A 20998-nucleotide genomic window follows, 5' to 3' on the forward strand; every position below is an offset into this window, starting at 1 on the left:
GCGGCAGGCCGGTGTCGATGGGTGCTGCGGCAGGCCGGTGTAGATGGGTGCTGCGGCAGGCTGGTGTAGATGGGTGCTGCGGCAGGCTGGTGTAGATGGGTGCTGCGGCAGGCTGGTGTAGATGGGTTATGCGCAGGCTGATGTAGATGGGTGATGCGCAGGCTGGTGTAGATGGGTGCTGCGTAGGCTGGTGTAGATGGGTGATGCGCAGGCTGGTGTAGATGGGTGCTGCGCAGGCTGGTGTAGATGGGTGCTGCGCAGGCTGGTGTAGATGGGTGCTGCGGCAGGCTGGTGTAGATGGGTGCTGCGGCAGGCTGGTGTAGATGGGTGCTGCGTCAGGCTTGCTAGACACCATTCAGGGGCTTATACATTCTGTACATTTAATGATGGTTAGAGGACACAATGTTACAGTGTATATTACACACATGATTCCATCTGTTATACAAGGTGCGGAGCTGTCACAGGTTACAGATGAAGGGTGGCAGAGGAATAGTCCGGGATAGTGTGATTACACTGAGTACCAGGTGCGGCTCTTATATAATGAGACTGCCGCTGTACTTTATATCACGTTCCCTTCTATGTGTCCCACCTCCTGCACCCACCGTTCCCTTCTATGTGTCCCCCCTCCTGCACCCACCGTTCCCTTCTATGTGTCCCCCCTCCTGCACCTACCGTTCCCTTCTATGTGTCCCCCCTCCTGCACCCACCGTTTCCCCACCGTTCCCTTCTATGTGTCCCCCCTCCTGCACCCACCGTTCCCTTCTATGTGTCCCCCCTCCTGCACCCACACCTCGCTGTGTTACTGAGCATTGTCGCAGCATGCGGTAAAAACAACTTCCAATGCCGTGCAGGGGGGGGCAGGGGTCACCTGCAAATCCAAGGTCAGTGCCCCCCCGTATCTCAGTCTCATTATGTAATATCCGCACCCTGTATGACAACGCCGATCTCTGGTCTGAGGAACCAGCTGCTGTCATCCTTGTTGGCTTTATCCTGGAATTGGTGACAGTCTCAGAAGCAGGAGGGTGGGATACTGCGTGTTCCCAGCACCAGGAGGAGAGTTACTGCAGCACCATGTTCTGTAGGCAGATGTCCCTGTAAATGAATAGCCCTAACCTGACCATGAAATAACGAACTTCCAAGCCTTGTAAGATTCTGGTCACATGGTTCATGGGCAATATATTTACATCTCGGCTTTCAGTGACAGCTGGCGGCATGATGATCAGTGGGCGGAGTGTTATATATATATAGAGATAGGAAGCAGGTGAGCAGGGCCCTCTGACCCATCTGCATCATCTTATTGCTGGTTTGTCCCCCTATGTAAAGCAGGACTGAGTATGTTGCCAAAACATAAATAAATGTTACAAGTAATTTAGCCGGCCGCTGCACTGACACCTTAGTGATCCTTTCCCCTGGCACGGGTGACGATATATTATGCCAACCTGGTATCTTACAGTCCTCCTGATTTGCCTTAATGTGACACTTGTTTGGCCTAATGTATTTCCAAGCACGACAGTGTCTCATAGGATTCATATTACTAAGACAATTGCCCTCTATCTGGGGCGCAGAGGGCGGCATCATGCCTGGGATCGGTCATATCTCTGGCTTGGCTGGATCAAACTTGCGAGAAGCCGGACCCAGCTCCACCTTACAGACCCGCTGAGCAAAGTTCAAAGAGCAGACGGTCTCCCCGACATTACTTTCCACCGGTGAAACCTGCAGCAGGAAAAGAGATATTGTGAGGGCCTCAGTCCCTTCTATGGCATCCGTGTCGGAGTCCCTTCTACTACATACCTAGTCCCTTCTACAGCGTCAGTGATGGAGTGCCTAGTCCCTTCTACAGCGTCAGTGATGGAGTGCCTATTCCCTTCGATGGCGTCAGTGGCGAAGTCCCTTCCACGGTGTCAATGACAGAGTACCTTCTACTACATCCATAGTCCCTTCTACGGCATCAGTGAATAAGTAGTCCCTTTTATGGCGTCAGTGACGGAGTCCTTATCTCCTTCTACAGCATCAGTAATGGAGTCCCCAGTCCCTTCCATGGCGCCAGTGATGGAGTCCCCAGTCCCTTCTACGGCGTCAGTGATGGAGTCCCTAGTCCCTTCTACAGAGTCAGTGACGGAGTCCCTAGTCCCTTCTACGGTGTCAGTGACGGAGTCCCTAGTAGATTTTTTTGGCATCAGTGATGGAGTCCCTATTCCCTTCTACGTCATCAGCGACGGAGTCCCTAGTCCCTTCTACGGCATCAGTGATGGAGTCCCTAGTCCCTTCTACGGCGTCAGTGACTAAGTCCCTAGTCCCTTCTATGGCGTCAGTGACGGAGTCCCTAGTCCCTTCTGCGGGGTCAGTAACGGAGTTCCTAGTCCCTTCTACGGCAGCAGTGACTAAGTTCCTATTCCCCTTTATGGTGGCAATGATGGAGTCCCTAGTCCCTTCTACTGTGTCAGTGATGGAGTTCCTAGTCTCTTCTACGGTGCCAGTGACGGAGTCCCCAGTCCCTTCTACGGCAGCAGTGACGGAGTTCCTAGTCCCCTTTATGGCGGCAATGATGGAGTCCGTAGTCTCTTCTACGGCGTCAGTGATGGCGTCCCTAGTCCCTTCTACGGCAGCAGTGACGGAGTACCTAGTCCCTTCTACCGCGTCAGTGGCAAAGTCCCTAGTCCCTTCTATGGCGGCAATGATGGAGTCCCTAGTCCCTTCTACGGTGTCAGTGACAGAGTCCCTAGTCCCTTCTACTGAGTCAGTGATGGAGTCCCTAGTCCTTTCTATGGCGACAGTGACGGAATCCCTAGTCCCTTCTATGGCAGCAGTGACTGAGTTCCTAGTCCCTTCTACTGTGATAGTGACAGAGTCCCTAGTCCCTTCTACGGTGTCAGTGATGAAGTTCCTAGTCTCTTCTATGGCAGCAGTGACGGAGTTCCTAGTCCCCTTTATGGCGGCAATGATGGAGTCCCTAGTCCCTTCTACCGCGTCAGTGACGAAGTCCCTAGTCCCTTCTACGGTGTCAGTGACGGAGTCCCTAGTCCTTTCTATGGCGACAGTGACGGAGTCCCTAGTCCCTTCTACGGCAGCAGTGACGGAGTCCCTAGTCCCTTCTATGGTGTCAGTGATGGAGTTCCTAGTCTCTTCTATGGTGCCAGTGACGGAGTCCCCAGTCCCTTCTACGGCAGCAGTGACGGAGTTCCTAGTCCCCTTTATGGCGACAATGATGGAGTCCCTAGTCCCTTCTACCGCATCAGTGACGAAGTCCCTAGTCCCTTCTATGGCGGCAATGATGGAGTCCCTAGTCCCTTCTACAGTGTCAGTGACGGAGTCCCTAGTCCCTTCTACGGCAGCAGTGACGGAGATCCTAGTCCCCTTTTTGGATGCAATGATGGAGTCCCTAGTCCCTTCTACGGGATCAGTGACGGAGACCCCAGTCCCTTCTACGGTGTCAGTGACGGAGACCCCAGTCCCTTCTATGGCGACAGTGACGGAGTTCCTAGTCCCTCCTACGACGTCAGTGATGGAGTTCCTAGTCCCCTTTATGGCGGCAATGATGGAGTCCCTAGTCCCTTCTACGGCGTCAGTGACGGAGTCCCTAGTCCCTTCTACGGTGTCAGTGACGGAGTCCCTAGTCCCTTCTAAGACGTCATTGACGGAGTCCCCAGTCCCTTCTACGGCGTGAGTGACGGAGTCGCTAGTCCCTTCTACCGTGTCAGTGACGGAGTCGCTAGTCCCTTCTACCGCGTCAGTGACGGAGTCCCTAGTCCCTTCTACCGCATCAGTGACGAAGTCCCTTCTATGGCGGCAATGATGGAGTCCCTAGTCCCTTCTACGGTGTCAGTGACGGAGTTCCTAGTCCCTTCTACGGTGTCAGTGAAGGAGTCCCTAGTCCCTTCTACGGTGTCAGTGACGGAGTCCCTAGTCCCTTCTACGGCAGCAGTGACGGAGTCCCTAGTCCCTTCTATGGTGTCAGTGATGGAGTTCCTAGTCTCTTCTATGGTGCCAGTGACGGAGTCCCCAGTCCCTTCTACGGCAGCAGTGACGGAGTCCCTAGTCCCCTTTATGGCGACAATGATGGAGTCCCTAGTCCCTTCTACCGCGTCAGTGACGAAGTCCCTAGTCCCTTCTATGGCGGCAATGATGGAGTCCCTAGTCCCTTCTACAGTGTCAGTGACGGAGTCCCTAGTCCCTTCTACGGCAGCAGTGACGGAGATCCTAGTCCCCTTTATGGCGGCAATGATGGAGTCCCTAGTCCCTTCTACCGCGTCAGTGACGAAGTCCCTAGTCCCCTCTACGGTGTCAGTGACGGAGTCCCTAGTCCTTTCTATGGCGACAGTGACGGAGTCCCTAGTCCCTTCTACGGCAGCAGTGACGGAGTCCCTAGTCCCTTCTATGGTGTCAGTGATGGAGTTCCTAGTCTCTTCTATGGTGCCAGTGACGGAGTCCCCAGTCCCTTCTACGGCAGCAGTGACGGAGTTCCTAGTCCCCTTTATGGCGACAATGATGGAGTCCCTAGTCCCTTCTACCGCGTCAGTGACGAAGTCCCTAGTCCCTTCTATGGCGGCAATGATGGAGTCCCTAGTCCCTTCTACAGTGTCAGTGACGGAGTCCCTAGTCCCTTCTACGGCAGCAGTGACGGAGATCCTAGTCCCCTTTATGGCGGCAATGATGGAGTCCCTAGTCCCTTCTACCGCGTCAGTGACGAAGTCCCTAGTCCCTTCTACGGTGTCAGTGACGGAGTCCCTAGTCCTTTCTATGGCGACAGTGACGGAGTCCCTAGTCCCTTCTACGGCAGCAGTGACGGAGTCCCTAGTCCCTTCTATGGTGTCAGTGATGGAGTTCCTAGTCTCTTCTATGGTGCCAGTGACGGAGTCCCCAGTCCCTTCTACGGCAGCAGTGACGGAGTTCCTAGTCCCCTTTATGGCGACAATGATGGAGTCCCTAGTCCCTTCTACCGCGTCAGTGACGAAGTCCCTAGTCCCCTTTATGGCGGCAATGATGGAGTCCCTAGTCCATTCTACGGCGTCAGTGACGGAGTCCCTAGTCCCTTCTACGGTGTCAGTGACGGAGTCCCTAGTCCCTTCTAAGACGTCATTGACGGAGTCCCTAGTCCCTTCTACCGTGTCAGTGACGGAGTCGCTAGTCCCTTCTACCGCGTCAGTGACGGAGTCCCTAGTCCCTTCTACCGCATCAGTGACGAAGTCCCTTCTATGGCGGCAATGATGGAGTCCCTAGTCCCTTCTACGGTGTCAGTGACGGAGTTCCTAGTCCCTTCTACGGTGTCAGTGAAGGAGTCCCTAGTCCCTTCTACGGTGTCAGTGACGGAGTCCCTAGTCCCTTCTACGGCAGCAGTGACGGAGTCCCTAGTCCCTTCTATGGTGTCAGTGATGGAGTTCCTAGTCTCTTCTATGGTGCAAGTGACGGAGTCCCCAGTCCCTTCTACGGCAGCAGTGACGGAGTTCCTAGTCCCCTTTATGGCGACAATGATGGAGTCCCTAGTCCCTTCTACCGCGTCAGTGACGAAGTCCCTAGTCCCTTCTATGGCGGCAATGATGGAGTCCCTAGTCCCTTCTACAGTGTCAGTGACGGAGTCCCTAGTCCCTTCTACGGCAGCAGTGACGGAGATCCTAGTCCCCTTTTTGGATGCAATGATGGAGTCCCTAGTCCCTTCTACGGGATCAGTGACGGAGACCCCAGTCCCTTCTATGGCGACAGTGACGGAGTTCCTAGTCCCTCCTACGACGTCAGTGATGGAGTTCCTAGTCCCCTTTATGGCGGCAATGATGGAGTCCCTAGTCCCTTCTACGGCGTGAGTGACGGAGTCGCTAGTCCCTTCTACCGTGTCAGTGACGGAGTCGCTAGTCCCTTCTACCGCGTCAGTGACGGAGTCCCTAGTCCCTTCTACCGCATCAGTGATGAAGTCCCTTCTATGGCGGCAATGATGGAGTCCCTAGTCCTGTCTACGGTGTCAGTGACGGAGTTCCTAGTCCCTTCTACGGTGTCAGTGAAGGAGTCCCTAGTCCCTTCTACGGTGTCAGTGACGGAGTCCCTAGTCCCTTCTACAGCAGCAGTGACTGAGTTCCTAGTCCCTTCTACTGTCTTAGTGACGGAGTCCCTAGTCCCTTCTACGGCAGCAGTGACGGAGTTCCTAGTCCCCTTTATGGCGGCAGTGATGTAGTCCCTTCTACGGCGTCAGGGACGAAGTCCCTAGTCCCTTCTGCGGTGTCAGTGACGGAGTCCCTAGTCCCTTCTACCGAGTCAGTGATGGAGTCCCTAGTCCTTTCTATGGCGACAGTGACAGAGTCCCTAGTCCCTTCTACGGCGTCAGTGACGGAGTTCCTAGCCCCTTCTACGGCGTCAGTGACGGAGTTCCTAGTCCCCTTTATGGCGGCAATGATGGAGTCCCTAGTCCCTTCTACGGTGTCAGTGACGGAGTCCCTAGTCCCTTCTACGGTGTCAGTGACGGAGTCCCTAGTCCCTTCTACGGTGTCAGTTACGGAGTCCCTAGTCCCTTCTACGGTGTCAGTGACGGAGTCCCTAGTCCCTTCTAAGACGTCATTGACGGAGTCCCCAGCCCCTTCTACGGCGTGAGTGACGAAGTCGCTAGTCCCTTCTACCTTGTCAGTGACGGAGTCGCTAGTTCCTTCTACCGCGTCAGTGACGGAGTCCCTAGTCCCTTCTACCGCATCAGTGACGAAGTCCCTTCTATGGCGGCAATGATGGAGTCCCTAGTCCCTTCTACGGTGTCAGTGACGGAGTCCCTAGCAGTGTATTTGGCTTATTGTGCAGCCAACAAATCGTAAATCATTGCCCCCCAGCTTTATGTCACATATATTACACTATAAGACATTCTGCATGCACAGTAGCAGCCGCCATTCCCAGCATGCAGTGCAGCACGGGTTTTTCCAAACTGTATAGTCGTCATTCCCAGCATGCACTGTAGCACTCATCATTCCCAGCATGCACTGTAGCAGTCCTTATTTTCAGCATGCACTTCAGCAGTTGCTATTCCCAGCATGCACTGTAGCTGTCATTATTCCCGGCATGCACAGTAGCAGTCATTATTCCCAGCATGCACTGCAGCAGTCATTATTCCCAGCATGCACTGCAGAAGACATTATTCCCAGCATGCACTGCAGCAGTCTATATTCCCAGCATGCACTGCAGCAGTCTATATTCCCAGTATGCACTGTAGCAGTCATTATTCCGAGCATGCACTGCAGCACCCATCATGGTGGCTATAATCTGCATTGATCCCCTGTGACTCGCACCTGAACCATCATGACAGTTTTGTTTCCCTTGCCCAGAGAGTCCTGCAGCAGGTAGGTCAGTTTGGAGTTCCTGAAGGGGATGTGTCCTTGCTTGGCCCTTAGTGCCTGAATCACTTCTCCCAGGGCCAGCAGAGATTTGTTTATATTCTGTGCTTCCTTCAACCTCTCCCCCTCCGCCCCGGACTTCCATACACGCTCCGATCCGGCCAGATCCACCAAGTTCATCTTTCCTGAAGACAGAAGACATTTCCGATGTGCAACACTAGTTGTAATTCTGATACCAAATGGTGAGCGTTAGGTAGGACACCTCTAATCGTGGTTCTTACACCGAGTGGGGGGTATTAGGTAGCACACCTCTAATAGTGGATCTTACATCGAATGGGGGGGTATTAGGTAGGACACCTGTAATCGTGGTTCTTACACCGAATGGGGGGTATTAGGTAGGACACCTGTAATCGTGGTTCTTACACCGAATGGGGGGTATTAGGTAGGACACCTGTAATCGTGGTTCCTACACCGAGTGGGGGGTATTAGGTAGGACACCTCTAATCGTGGTTCCTACACCAAGTGGGGGGTATTAGGTAGCACACCTCTGATCATGGTTCTTACACCGAGTGGGGGGTATTAGGTAGGACACCTCTAATTGTGGTTCCTACACTGAGTGGGGGGTATTAGGTAGCACACCTCTAATCGTGGTTCTTACACCGAATGAGGGGTATTAGGTAGGACACCTCTAATCATGGTTCTTACACCAAATGGGGGGTATTAGGTAGGACACCTCTAATCTTGGTTCTTAAACCGAGTGGGGGGAGGTATTAGGTAGGACACCTATAATCGTGGTTCTTACACCAAATGGGGTGGTATTAGGTATAACACCTCGAGTCGTGGTCCGTACACCGAGTAGGGGGGGGGGAATTAGGTAGGACACCTCTTATCGTGGTTCTTACACCGAATGGGGGGGATATTAGGTAGGACACCTCTAGTTGTGGTTCTTACACCGAATGGGGGGGATATTAGGTAGGACACCTCTAATCATGGTTCTTCCACCGAATCGGGGGGGAAGGGGGAATAGGTAGGACACCACTAATCGTGGTTCTTACACCGAATGGGGGTATTAGGTAGGACACCTCTAGTCGTGGTTCCGACACTGAATGGGGGGGGAGTACATTCAGTGTAAGAACCATTACCATGGGTGCTGCACCTAATACTCTGCAGTCAGCGTAAGAACCGTCATTATGGGGTGCTGCACCTAATACTCTGCAGTCAGCGTAAGGACCGTCACCATGGGTGCTGCACCTAATACTCTGCAGTCAGCGTAAGGACCGTCACCATGGGAGCTGCACCTAATATTCTGCAGTCAGCGTAAGGACCCGTTACTATGGGAGCTGCACCTAATACTCTGCAGTCAGCGTAAGGACCGTTACCATTGGTGCTGCACCTAATACTCTGCAGTCAGCGTAAGGACCGTTACCATGGGTGCTGCACCTAATACTCTGCAGTCAGCGTAAGGACCGTTACCATGGGTGCTGCACCTAATATGCTTTTTTGTTTCAGAACACCTTCTTTCTACAGGTGATGGGGACGGCCATGGGGACCAGGTTCGCACCCAGTTATGCGAATTTATACATGGGCGAAGTCGAACAAGAACTGATTTGGAACAGCAACTTCGCAGCGAACCTGGTCCTCTATGGCCGTTATATAGACGATCTATTTATTATTTGGGATGGGGACACACAAACAGCACTAAATTTCGTTAATCACCTCAACACAAACACATACAATTTCCATTTCACACATACCCTTCACCCGAACCGCATTTCCTACCTGGATATAGCCCTTGAAGCATCTGGCGAAACAATTACCACTTCCAACTTCACCAAGGAAGTAGGTTCAGCGGCATATTTACATTTCTCCAGTGCACATCACATGCCCTGGAAAAAGGGGATCCCAAAGGGCCAATTTCTCCGTTTGTTTAGGAATTGCTCGTATACCCATCTATTCGACCAACAAGCGGAAGAAATGATGAGCTCTTTTGAATCCAGAGGATACCCAAAAACATTACTTGAAAAAGCACTCAGAGAAGTTAAATCTTTAGATAGAAATAAAATCCTAGAGAAAAAATTATCACAACTCCTCCCTTGTCAGCTTCAAAAAATTCCTGCTATTAGTAACCAACAAAATAAATATCAGATGGCCTTTGTATCCACATACAATAATCACTCTTCTAAAATCCAAAAAATAATAAGAAAAAATTATAATATACTCAAACAAGATCCCCTCCTCTCTGACCTATTACCAGAAAAACCTAGGTTTGTCTTCAAAAGGAACCAAACTCTTAAAAGCTCCTTGGCACCCAGTTTCATAAAAAAAAAACAGAAGAACGGTGTAAAACTAAAAATGAAACCACTGATACGTGGCTTAATCCCGCCCCTAAAGGGTTTTTTAGATGCGGAAGCACAAGGTGTATAACCTGTGCATACATCCCCCACAAACCCATCACACAAATAATGGATAATGAAGAAACTGTATACCCAATAAAAACTCACATTAATTGTAACTCTGATTTTACTATATACATGTTAACATGCCCATGCGGGCTTAAATATATTGGTCGCACTACCAGGAAACTTAAAATTAGATTTTGTGAGCATAGACGAAATATTCTCAAACAAATACCCTCACATAGTGTCTCGCGACACTTTTCCGAAAAACATCAAGGTAATCCGAAAGAAATTAGTGTGATAGGCTTAGAACGTATCCCACATACCATCAGGGGGGGGGGACCGATTCAAGAAACTCTGCAAGCAGGAAGTTTATTGGATGTTCAGGATGCAGTCAGTGCATCCTGACGGTCTAAATGAGGCCATTGAACTGAATGCAATTATCTGAGCCTCCAAGTTTCTCTATTACGTTTCTCTTGTATATATACATTTATTTATGTTTTCTTCATTTTTTTGTATTTTTTGTCGTTTTGAATATACAACTCTGTACAACATATATCTATATATATATATATATAAATGTTTTCGAAACTAACATCTTGGAATACTGTCTGTGTTTATGATATGGATTATGCAATATTCGACTTTATATGGAATCTGTATACGGGATATATTTGATTCACAGTCTCTGTTTATAACAATATAATCTCTCCTTCTTTGGTTACTATGGAAACCGTATCTGGATATATACCAGAAGAGTAATTCGTCTTAATAATAAAATAATAGCAAAGAACCGTAATAAACTCCCTTAGACCTAGTATGTACTTATAATTGTTCTCATTTGTCAGAAATATCTCCATTTGGTGACCGTTACTTGAGTACAATCAAAAGGAATATTAGGAACAGCGATATGCGTTCCACACAAGGATTACTTCCGCCCGCTATGCGTCTCATAAGATAATCACTTCCGCCTTAGACATCTCTATAGACGGAACCTGTGAGCCGCGTATATGATGCCCTACACAAAAAAACGGGGCACAGCAATAGAGACCTAACTACTTCCGGTCGCTTGCGTTCCAAGCACCGGAAGTTCGGCTAAATACCATACTTCCGTCAGGTACGAGCCCCAGATCGGAGATATTTTTTATCTGAATATAAAGGTAACTTTGTATGTTAACATTGTCTATAAGGTTTATAATAATAGGTCTGTCTCCTCCCAATACATATTCTTATGTTTTTATTAGTATTATCGATTAAATATGCCAAACAATTAAGGTCAGGTGTGTATGAATACATTCATTGTACAGGGTATTTAAACCCTACCAGTCTCCCACTCAAGTCACCTTGAAAAAGCTGCCAAGAGCAGCGAAACGCCTAGGTGCAGTTTCAGTGACCTGATACCACTTCAGCAATCGACACCCACGGTCTGTGTCAACCTTTTGACAGCACCAGCAATAGGAGACCAGCACCTGCAATAGGAGATTTCTACTCCCAGCAGAACTGTTCATCTTAATACCACCGCTTTGCACCAACAGTGGATGTAACATCTTGGTTCCCTGGACTTCTATCCGTGGCTCTACAACATCTGGAGGTACGCCACCCCCTTAATAAAGCCCGGTTTGAATGCAGAGGTTCCACCATTTCCCACAAAATCCGGTGTCTCCCTATCCATCTGGTAAAATTATCAATTCTGCGGTCTACAAACAAAGTGAACTGGCCCCTCACTTTGCTACATCACCTTAAGAAATTGCCAGGTGTGGATCCATCCATCCAATTTTCCAAACGGATTACAAATCACCTAAATTACCAACTGGATTGGACTCTTATGACCGACCGAAGGGTGAATATAACTACCAGTGTCACTTTTTATCTTTATTTTATTTATTGTCTTATTACATATGATAAATTTTAATAAATTGTATAACCTTTTTTCATTCATTGTGTTTAGTTCACAATTTACATTTACCTAGCGCAGTCGACCACTTCCCTTTCTTCGCAGTCAGCGTAAGAACCGTCACCATGGGGTGCTGCACCTAATACTCTGCAGTCAGCGTAAGGACCGTCACCATGGGTGCTGCACCTAATACTCTGCAGTCAGCGTAAGGACCGTTACCATGGGTGCTGCACCTAATACTCTGCAGTCAGCGTAAGGACCCATTACTATGGGAGCTGCACCTAATACTCTGCAGTCAGCGTAAGGACCGTTACCATGGGTGCTGCACCTAATACTCTGCAGTCAGCGTAAGGACCGTTACCATGGGTGCTGCACCTAATACTCTGCAGTCAGCGTAAGGACCGTCACCATGGGTGCTGCACCTAATACTCTGCAGTCAGTGTAAGGACCGTTACCATGGGTGCTGCACCTAATACTCTGCAGTCAGCGTAAGGACCGTTACCATGGGTGCTGCACCTAATATGCTGCAGTCAGCGTAAGGACCGTTACCATGGGTGCTGCACCTAATACTCTGCAGTCAGCGTAAGGACCGTCACCATGGGTGCTGCACCTAATACTCTGCAGTCAGCGTAAGGACCGTTACCATGGGTGCTGCACCTAATACTCTGCAGTCAGCGTAAGGACCCATTACTATGGGAGCTGCACCTAATACTCTGCAGTCAGCGTAAGGACCGTTACCATGGGTGCTGCACCTAATACTCTGCAGTCAGCGTAAGGACCGTTACCATGGGTGCTGCACCTAATACTCTGCAGTCAGCGTAAGGACCCATTACTATGGGAGCTGCACCTAATACTCTGCAGTCAGCGTAAGGACCGTTACCATGGGTGCTGCACCTAATACTCTGCAGTCAGCGTAAGGACCGTTACCATGGGTGCTGCACCTAATACTCTGCAGTCAGCGTAAGGACCGTCACCATGGGTGCTGCACCTAATACTCTGCAGTCAGTGTAAGGACCGTTACCATGGGTGCTGCACCTAATACTCTGCAGTCAGCGTAAGGACCGTTACCATGGGTGCTGCACCTAATATGCTGCAGTCAGCGTAAGGACCGTTACCATGGGTGCTGCACCTAATATGCTGCAGTCAGCGTAAGGACCGTTACCATGGGAGCTGCACCTAATACTCTGCAGTCAGCGTAAGGACCGTTACCATGGGTGCTGCACCTAATACTCTGCAGTCAGCGTAAGGACCGTTACCATGGGTGCTGCACCTAATACTCTGCAGTCAGCGTAAGGACCGTTACCATGGGTGCTGCACCTAATACTCTGCAGTCAGCGTAAGGACCGTTACCATGGGTGCTGCACCTAATACTCTGCAGTCAGCGTAAGGACCGTTACCATGGGTGCTGCACCTAATATGCTGCAGTCAGCGTAAGGGCCGTTACCATGGGTGCTGCACCTAATACTCTGCAGTCAGCGTAAGGACCGTCACCATGGGTGCTGCACCTAATACTCTGCAGTCAGCGTAAGGACCGTCACCATGGGTGCTGCACCTAATACTCTGCAGTCAGCGTAAGGACCGTCACCATGGGTGCTGCACCTAATACTCTGCAGTCAGCGTAAGGACCGTCACCATGGGTGCTGCACCTAATACTCTGCAGTCAGCGTAAGGACCGTCACCATGGGTGCTGCACCTAATACTCTGCAGTCAGCGTAAGTTATAGTTACATAGTAGGTAAGGCTGAAAAAAGAGTTGCGTCCTTTTAGTTCAACCTGGTATAGATATCCATTGCTGATTTGGTAGGTTCTGATATTTTACAGACAGATTATATTTCTTATTTGTACCCATGGATGTTTTTCTCCAGTAAATGTTTGTCCAACTTTGCCTTGAACGCATTTAATGAGCCAGCCGTTACCACCTCTCTGGGAAGAGAGTTCCACAGTTTGACTGTTCTGACCGTAAAGAAATTCTTTCTACTAGCTGAATTAAATCTTTTTTCTTCTAATCTATACTCATGCCCTCGTGTTCTAGATTCCTTTCTAGTAGAAAAGAGGGTGTGTGACAGTTCCTTATATTGGCCCTTGATATACTTGTACATGTTGAGCATGTCCCCCCTTAAACGTCTCTTTTCCAATGTAAATAGTCCCAAATTGCTTAATCTCTCCCCGTAGCTTAAATTCTCCATTCCCCTAATAAGCTTTGTTGCTCGCCTTTGGACTTTTTCTAATTCTATGATGTCCTTTTTATAGTGTGGGGCCCAGAACTGCACTCCGTATTCGAGGTGAGGTCTCACCAATGCTTTATACCAGGCATGTCCAACGTTGGCCCTCCAGATGTTTTGAAACTACACATCCCAGCATGCTTTGCAATAGGTTTAGCATTCTCTATTAGCAAAACGGTGGCAAAGCATGCTGGGATGTATAGTTTCACAACATCTGGAGGGCCAACGTTGGACATGCCTGCTTTATACAGTGGCATAATTACCCTTGAGTCCCTAGTTTCCATTCCCCTCTTAATACATGCCAGAATTTTGTTGGCCTTTTTTGTAGCTACATTACAATGGGCACTACATCCCAGTTTGCTGTCTATTTGGACTCCTAGATCCTTTTCAAGTATGGAATTTCCCAGTTCCTCTCTGCTAAGGTTGTAACTTGCACACTGGTTGTGTCTCCCAAGGTGCATAACCTTACATTTATCTACATTGAACCTCATCTTCCATTTTTTTGCCCACTCATCTAGAATTGCAAGATCATTTTGAAGCATGGTGACATCTTCTGATGATTTGATGACTTTGCTAAGTTTTGTATCGTCCGCAAAGATGGATACATTGCTGAGTAACCCCACCCCAATATCGTTAATAAAAATGTTAAACAAAATGGGCCCCAAAACCGAACCCTGGGGCACTCCACTTAGTACCGGTATCGTATCTGATACGGCACCATTCACAACCACTCTTTGTTTTCTATTACATAGCCAATTCCCTACCCATCTGCAGATATTTTCACACAATCCTAGGTTCTCCATTTTATTAATCAATCTCTTGTGTGGGACAGTATCAAATGCTTTAGCGAAATCTAGGAAAATCACATCTACAGCATTTCCATTATCGAGGTTTTTGCTAACCTCTTCATAGAACTCTAATAGATTGGTTTGGCATGAACGATTCTTCACGAACCCATGTTGGTTAGTACTGAGTAGACGGTGATGGTCTAAATATTCCTGGATACCATCCCTTAAAAATCCTTTAAATAGTTTACCCACAATTGATGTTAAACTAACGGGTCTGTAATTAGCGGGATCTTCCTTTTTTCCTTTTTTGAATATTGGCACTACCTCTGCTATTCTCCAATCTTTTGGTACTATACCTGACGATAGTGACTTGCTAAAGATATAATGTAGGGGGGTAGCTAGTTCATCCCTTAATTCCATTAATACCCTCGGATGAATCCCATCTGGCCCTGGTGATTTATTTGTTTTAAATTTGCTTAGCCTCAGTATTATTTCCTTCGGTGTGAAATCCACAATGAGATCTGGCTTATTTGTCTCTTTTGTGGTAAATGTTTGTTCCACAGTCTGCTCTACCTTAGTAAATACTGATGAGAAGAACTCATTTAACAGTTTTGCTTTTCCCTTGTCCTCAGCAACACTTTTTCCACTAGTATCAGTTAGTGGGTCTATGTTTTCCTTAATTAAACGTTTACTATTTATGTATTTAAAAAACTTCTTTGGGTTGGTTTTTCTTTCAGTGGCTATGCACTCTTCATATAATATTTTAGCTGCTTTGATTACCCCTTTACAAGTTTTGTTTGATTATTTGTATTTTGCGATCGCCTCCTCATTCAAGTTATTTTTATAGAATTTAAAGGCTCTGGTTTTATTGTTGATAGCTGACCTTACTTTTTTGTCAAACCATGGTGGCTTTTTTTATTGAATTTACCTTTAGTTACTTTAGGAATGTATTCAATAGTTAGTGAATCAAGCACCTTTTTTAGGGTATCCCACATTTTCTCTGCATTTTTTCCCTCCATAACCGTTTCCCACCCAATTCCTGTTAGGGCTTCCCTGAATAATTCAAAGTTCGCTTTTCTGAAGTTTAGTAATTTTGCAGATCCTTTTTGATGTAATTTACTGAAGTTGATTTCCAGTGAAACCATATTGTGATCACTGTTCCCTAATTGTTCAATTACTTGTGTGTTTGAAACTAAGTCTGTGTTATTTGTTAATACTAAGTCCAAGAGTGCCTCATCACGAGTTGGAGTTTCTACCGTTTGTGTAATAAACTGGTCTTTAAGTAAGCTTAAGAACCCATTGCTTCTTGCTGATTTACCTGTTTCGTTTTCCCAATCAATGTCGGGTAAATTAAAATCCCCCATAATTAATACCTGACACTGATTTGATGCTTGTTTGATTTGGTTTAAAAGAAGAGACTCTTCCCTTTTGTTTATATTTGGTGGTCTGTAAGGACCGTTACCATGGGTGCTGCACCTAATAATCTGCAGTCAGCGTAAGGACCGTTACCATGGGTGCTGCACCTAAAAATGATGTGGAACGTGCTCGCAGATCTGAGTAACTCTCAGCAGGGCCGGCCCCACCACTAGGCAGCTTTAGGCATTTGCCTAGGGCGGTGGTGAGCAGCAGCAGAGCTTCCGCCGGGCCGAAGGGAGAAAGTGGCTGGGAGCCTGGGACTGGAGCAGGTGAGTCAGCCATACCCTTGCCCCTGGATAGCGCCGCCCACACACCACTGACCCCTCTGCCCGCCCAGAACTGCGGCTATCGCTGCAGCTCTAATTCCCCCCTGTGGAGCGATACAGCAGGGGCTCAGAGAGAAGGGGGCATGGGGGATCAGACAGAGGGGACATGGGGCAGGGCTCAGAGAGAAGGGGGCATGGGGGATCAGATAGAGCGGACATGGGGCAGGGCTCAGAGAGAAGGGGGCATGGCGGATCAGACAGAGGGGACATGGGGCAGGGCTCAGAGAGAAGGGGACATGGGGGATCAGACAGAGGCTACATGGGGCAGGGCTCAGAGAGAAGGGGGCATGGAGGATCAGACAGAGGGGACATGGGGCAGGGCTCAGAGAGAAGGGGGCATGGAGGATCAGACAGAGGGGACATGGGGCAGGGCTCAGAGAGAAGGGGACATGGCGGATCAGACAGAGGGGACATGGGGCAGGGCTCAGAGAGAAGGGGGCATGGGGGATCAGACAGAGGGGATATGGGGCAGGGCTCAGAGAGAAGGAGGCATGGGGGATCAGACAGAGAGGACATGGGGCAGGGCTCAGAGAGAAGGGCGCATGGGGGATCAGATAGAGCGGACATGGGGCAGGGCTCAGTGAGAAGGGGCATGGTGGATCAGACAGCGGGGACATGGGGCAGGGGCTCAGAGAGAAGGGGGCATGGCGGATCAGACAGGGGGGACACGGGGCAGGGCTCAGAGAGAAGAGGGCATGGGGCAGGGCTCAGAGAGAAGGGGGCATGGCGGATCAGACAGAGGGGACATGGGGCAGGGCTCAGAGAGAAGGGGGCATGGTGGATCAGACAGAGGGGACATGGGGCAGGGCTCAGAGAGAAGGGGGCATGGGGGATCAGACAGAGGGGACATGGGGCAGGGCTCAGAGAGAAAGGGGCATGGCGGATCAGACAGAGGGGACATGGGGCAGGGCTCAGAGAGAAGGGGGCATGGCGGATCAGACAGAGGGGACATGGTATGAGAAAAACTGGAGTGAAGGATAGCGTGGCGCTTAATGTGTTGAAAGTTCGCCCTTCTGAATACCCTGGGGTCTCACCCTAAATACCCCTGGAAGATAAACACTTATATACACAGATAGGATTCAGATACTAGGCGCTCTCCCTTTGGGCATAGATCGGATCTGAAGATAGGGGTGCCGAGTGTCAAAAAATATAAAAATTGGACTATACTTCCCTTAGTGTCGAGACAGTATCTCCTTCTGTTTGTGTCCTTCTTTATTCCTTTCTTTTTCACCTCTTTTTTGTAAATATTTCTCCAATATCACCGTTGTGGGACATGTATTGGCTGACCCTCTCCTTCAGGGAGAAAATGCTCTGTTCCTGGACCTCCCTGGTAATGCATTAAGTACCTGTAGTAACGGCTATTACTGGGAATGTAGAGGACCTGTAGTAACGGCTATTACTGGGAATGTAGAGGACCTGTAGTAACGGCTATTACTGGGAATGTAGAGGACCTGTAGTAACGGCTATTACTGGGAATGTAGAGGACCTGTAGTAACGGCTATTACTGGGAATGTAGAGTACCTGTAGTAACGGCTATTACTGGGAATGTAAAGGACCTGTAGAAACGGCTATTACTGGGACTGTAGAGGACCTGTAGTAACGGCTATTACTGGGAATGTAGAGGACCTGTAGTAACGGCTATTACTGGGAATGTAGAGTACCTGTAGTAACGGCTATTACTGGGAATGTAAAGGACCTGTAGTAAAGGCTATTACAGAGAATGTAGAGTACCTGTAGTAACGGCTATTACTGGGACTGTAGAGGACCTGTAGTAACGGCTATTACTGGGAATGTAGAGTACCTGTAGTAACGGCTATTACTGGGAATGTAGAGGACCTGTAGTAATGGCTATTACTCGGAATGTAGAGTACCTGTAGTAATGGCTATTACTGGGAATGTAGAGGACCTGTAGTAACGGCTATTACTGGGAATGTAGAGGACCTGTAGTAACGGCTATTACTGGGAATGTAGAGGATCTGTAGTAATGGCTATTACTGGGACTGTAGAGGACCTGTAGTAACGGCTATTACTGGGACTGTAGAGGACCTGTAGTAACGGCTATTACTGGGAATGTAGAGGACCTGTAGTAACGGCTATTACTGGGAATGTAGAGGACCTGCAGTAACGGCTATTTCTGGGAATGTAGAGGACCTGTAGTAACGGCTATTACTCGGAATGTAGAGTACCTGTAGTAACGGCTATTACTCGGAATGTAGAGGACCTGTAGTAATGGCTATTACTCGGAATGTAGAGTACCTGTAGTAACGGCTATTTCTGGGCATGTAGAGTACCTGTAGTAACGGCTATTACTCAGAATGTAGAGTACCTGTAGTAACGGCTATTTCTGGGAATGTAGAGGACCTGTAGTAATTGCCATTACTCGGAATGTAGAGTACCTGTAGTAATTGCCATTACTCGGAATGTAGAGTACCTGCAGTAACAGCTATTACTTGGAATGTATAGTACCTGTAGTAACGGTGATTACTCGGAATGTATAGTACCTGTAGTAACGGCTATTACTCGGAATGTAGAGTACCTGTAGTAATTGCCATTACTCGGAATGTAGAGTACCTGTAGTAATTGCCATTACTCGGAATGTAGAGTACCTGTAGTAATTGCCATTACTCGGAATGTAGAGTACCTGTAGTAACGGTCATTACTCGGAATGTAGAGTTCCTGTGGGAATGGCCATTACTCGGAATGTAGAGCACCTGTAGTAACGGCCATTGCTCGGAATGTAGAGTACCTGTAGATACGGCCATTGCTTGGAATGTAGAGAACCTGTAGTAACGGCCATTGCTCGGAATGTAGAGTACCTGTAGTAACAGCCATTGCTCGGAATGTAGAGTACCTGTAGATACGGCCATTGCTCGGAATGTAGAGAACCTGTAGTAACGGCTATTACTGGGAATGTAGAGTACCTGTAGATACGGTCATTGCTCGGAATGTAGAGTACCTGTGGGAATGGCCATTACTTGGAATGTAGAGTACCTGTAGTAACTGTCATTGCTCGGAATGTAGAGTACCTGTAGTAACGGTCATTGCTCGGAATGTAGAGTACCTGTAGTAACGGTCATTGCTCGGAATGTAGAGTACCTGTAGTAACGGTCATTGCTCGGAATGTAGAGTACCTGTAGTAACGGTCATTGCTCGGAATGTAGAGTACCTGTAGTAACGGTCATTGCTCGGAATGTAGAGTACCTGTAGTAACTGTCATTGCTCGGAATGTAGAGTACCTGTAGTAACTGTCATTGCTCGGAATGTATAGTACCTGTAGTAACGGTCATTGCTCGGAATGTAGAGTGGGTGTAGATGGGGCGTGGGTTGGCACAGGCTAAGAAAATGATGTGTTTGCATAGACAGTCAGAAGTAATAGTTAGTACTGACCAACATAGACAACAGCTATCCAGGAAAGACCTGATCAGCAATCATTGGTTGGTGGTGCTCCCAAAATTAGTTCAAAACTTACACTGAAAAGGGTAGTCAAAGAGATGACTCAAGGGAACCAATAAGGTTTTTTGGGGCACACTTACAGGAAAAATTGTTGGTAATGCGTAATAAATGGTAAATATTAAAATATAACTTTTAATGATAAGCTGTATTAAAATAAATTGTGTTTAGAATTAATATAATCACACTTTGTGAGTAATTTAAGAATATCCAGCCGATTTTCAGCTAATAACTTAGAGCTTTCAGTGAAAATGATTTGACTACTCGTTTGCCAAATGACCTTATTTATATATTATATTGGTAATTTATGAGTGGCAAACGTTTGTCACCCTGGATACATCCCTCCACCACTAGAACCTTCAAAAATTTGGGGTGTCGGTGCCGTTGGACTTAGGCAATGTAAAGAAAGGGAGGGATAGGATGATAGTGAGATGGTGGGACTGCACCCTTGTAAACACAGCAAGCGTAATTACCTAGTGGTGAAATACAGCACCAGATATTCCCTATTGGTCTACCATATAGGTACTGATCCAGCCTATCACTGCTTAGCTGCTGACTTCGGATGGATTTCAGGCGACCCAGTGAAGTATGGCTGTATGCTACCCTTCTAGGTGTTTCCGGTGCCAGTTAGGGGTGAGCCCAAGTGGGCTTCTGCTGTTCGTCCAGATCAGTGCGTCCCAAGCCTGTTACCATGTGGCATTGCAGGGCTGGTCGCAAAGATTCGGCGAATGAGAGAGCCCTGAATATGGATAGAACTAGAAAGGTGCGGTGCTAACAGGCATCATCCCCATCTCTGCTGTCCACCATCATACTCGTATTGGATGGTCGATGAGAGTCATGCGATAGCTCCTCAGAATATATAGTAGGGAGAGAAAATATATGGATGTACCCACGGTCCACACTGAGGAAATGTGTACCTGGTGTCCGTGTACAAACACTCCGAACACCGAAATCACACCAGGGTTTTAGGTATACTGATTGGGGATTGTTCGACTGCGGACAATAATTGTATAGTCCTTTTGTCCAGGGATACAGTGGATACCCGGTTTTACGTTAACATCAAAGATTAGTACCAGGAATTTGTACCAAAAATTTTGCAGTTTTAAAGAATATACACTGCTAGTGTCGACACCTAGGTACCTTTTCACTAGGGTGAACATAGAAATACGTGGAGGTTACAGTTTGCTTTTATAAACTTAAAAAAAAAAA

General features: G+C 48.2%; 1 protein-coding gene across 3 annotated transcripts in view; it reads right to left on the reverse strand.

Annotated features, from left to right (window-relative positions):
- Positions 1-363: 363 nt before the first annotated feature.
- KIFC2 (kinesin family member C2) overlaps positions 364-20998 on the reverse strand; it is a 153257-nt gene continuing 132622 nt past the window's right edge. For all 3 annotated transcript variants that reach the window (XM_083145078.1, XM_083145079.1, XM_083145080.1), the window contains 2 exons: positions 7254-7483; positions 364-1713 (listed from right to left, as the gene is read on the reverse strand). In XM_083145078.1, coding sequence (XP_083001204.1) covers positions 1591-1713; positions 7254-7483 — 353 coding nt within the window. In that variant the 3' untranslated portion in view covers positions 364-1590. The remainder of the gene's footprint in view (positions 1714-7253; positions 7484-20998) is intronic.

This window comes from Crinia signifera, chromosome 5 (assembly GCF_055691185.1).
Source record: "Crinia signifera chromosome 5, ASM5569118v1, whole genome shotgun sequence".
Lineage (NCBI taxonomy): Eukaryota > Metazoa > Chordata > Amphibia > Anura > Myobatrachidae > Crinia > Crinia signifera.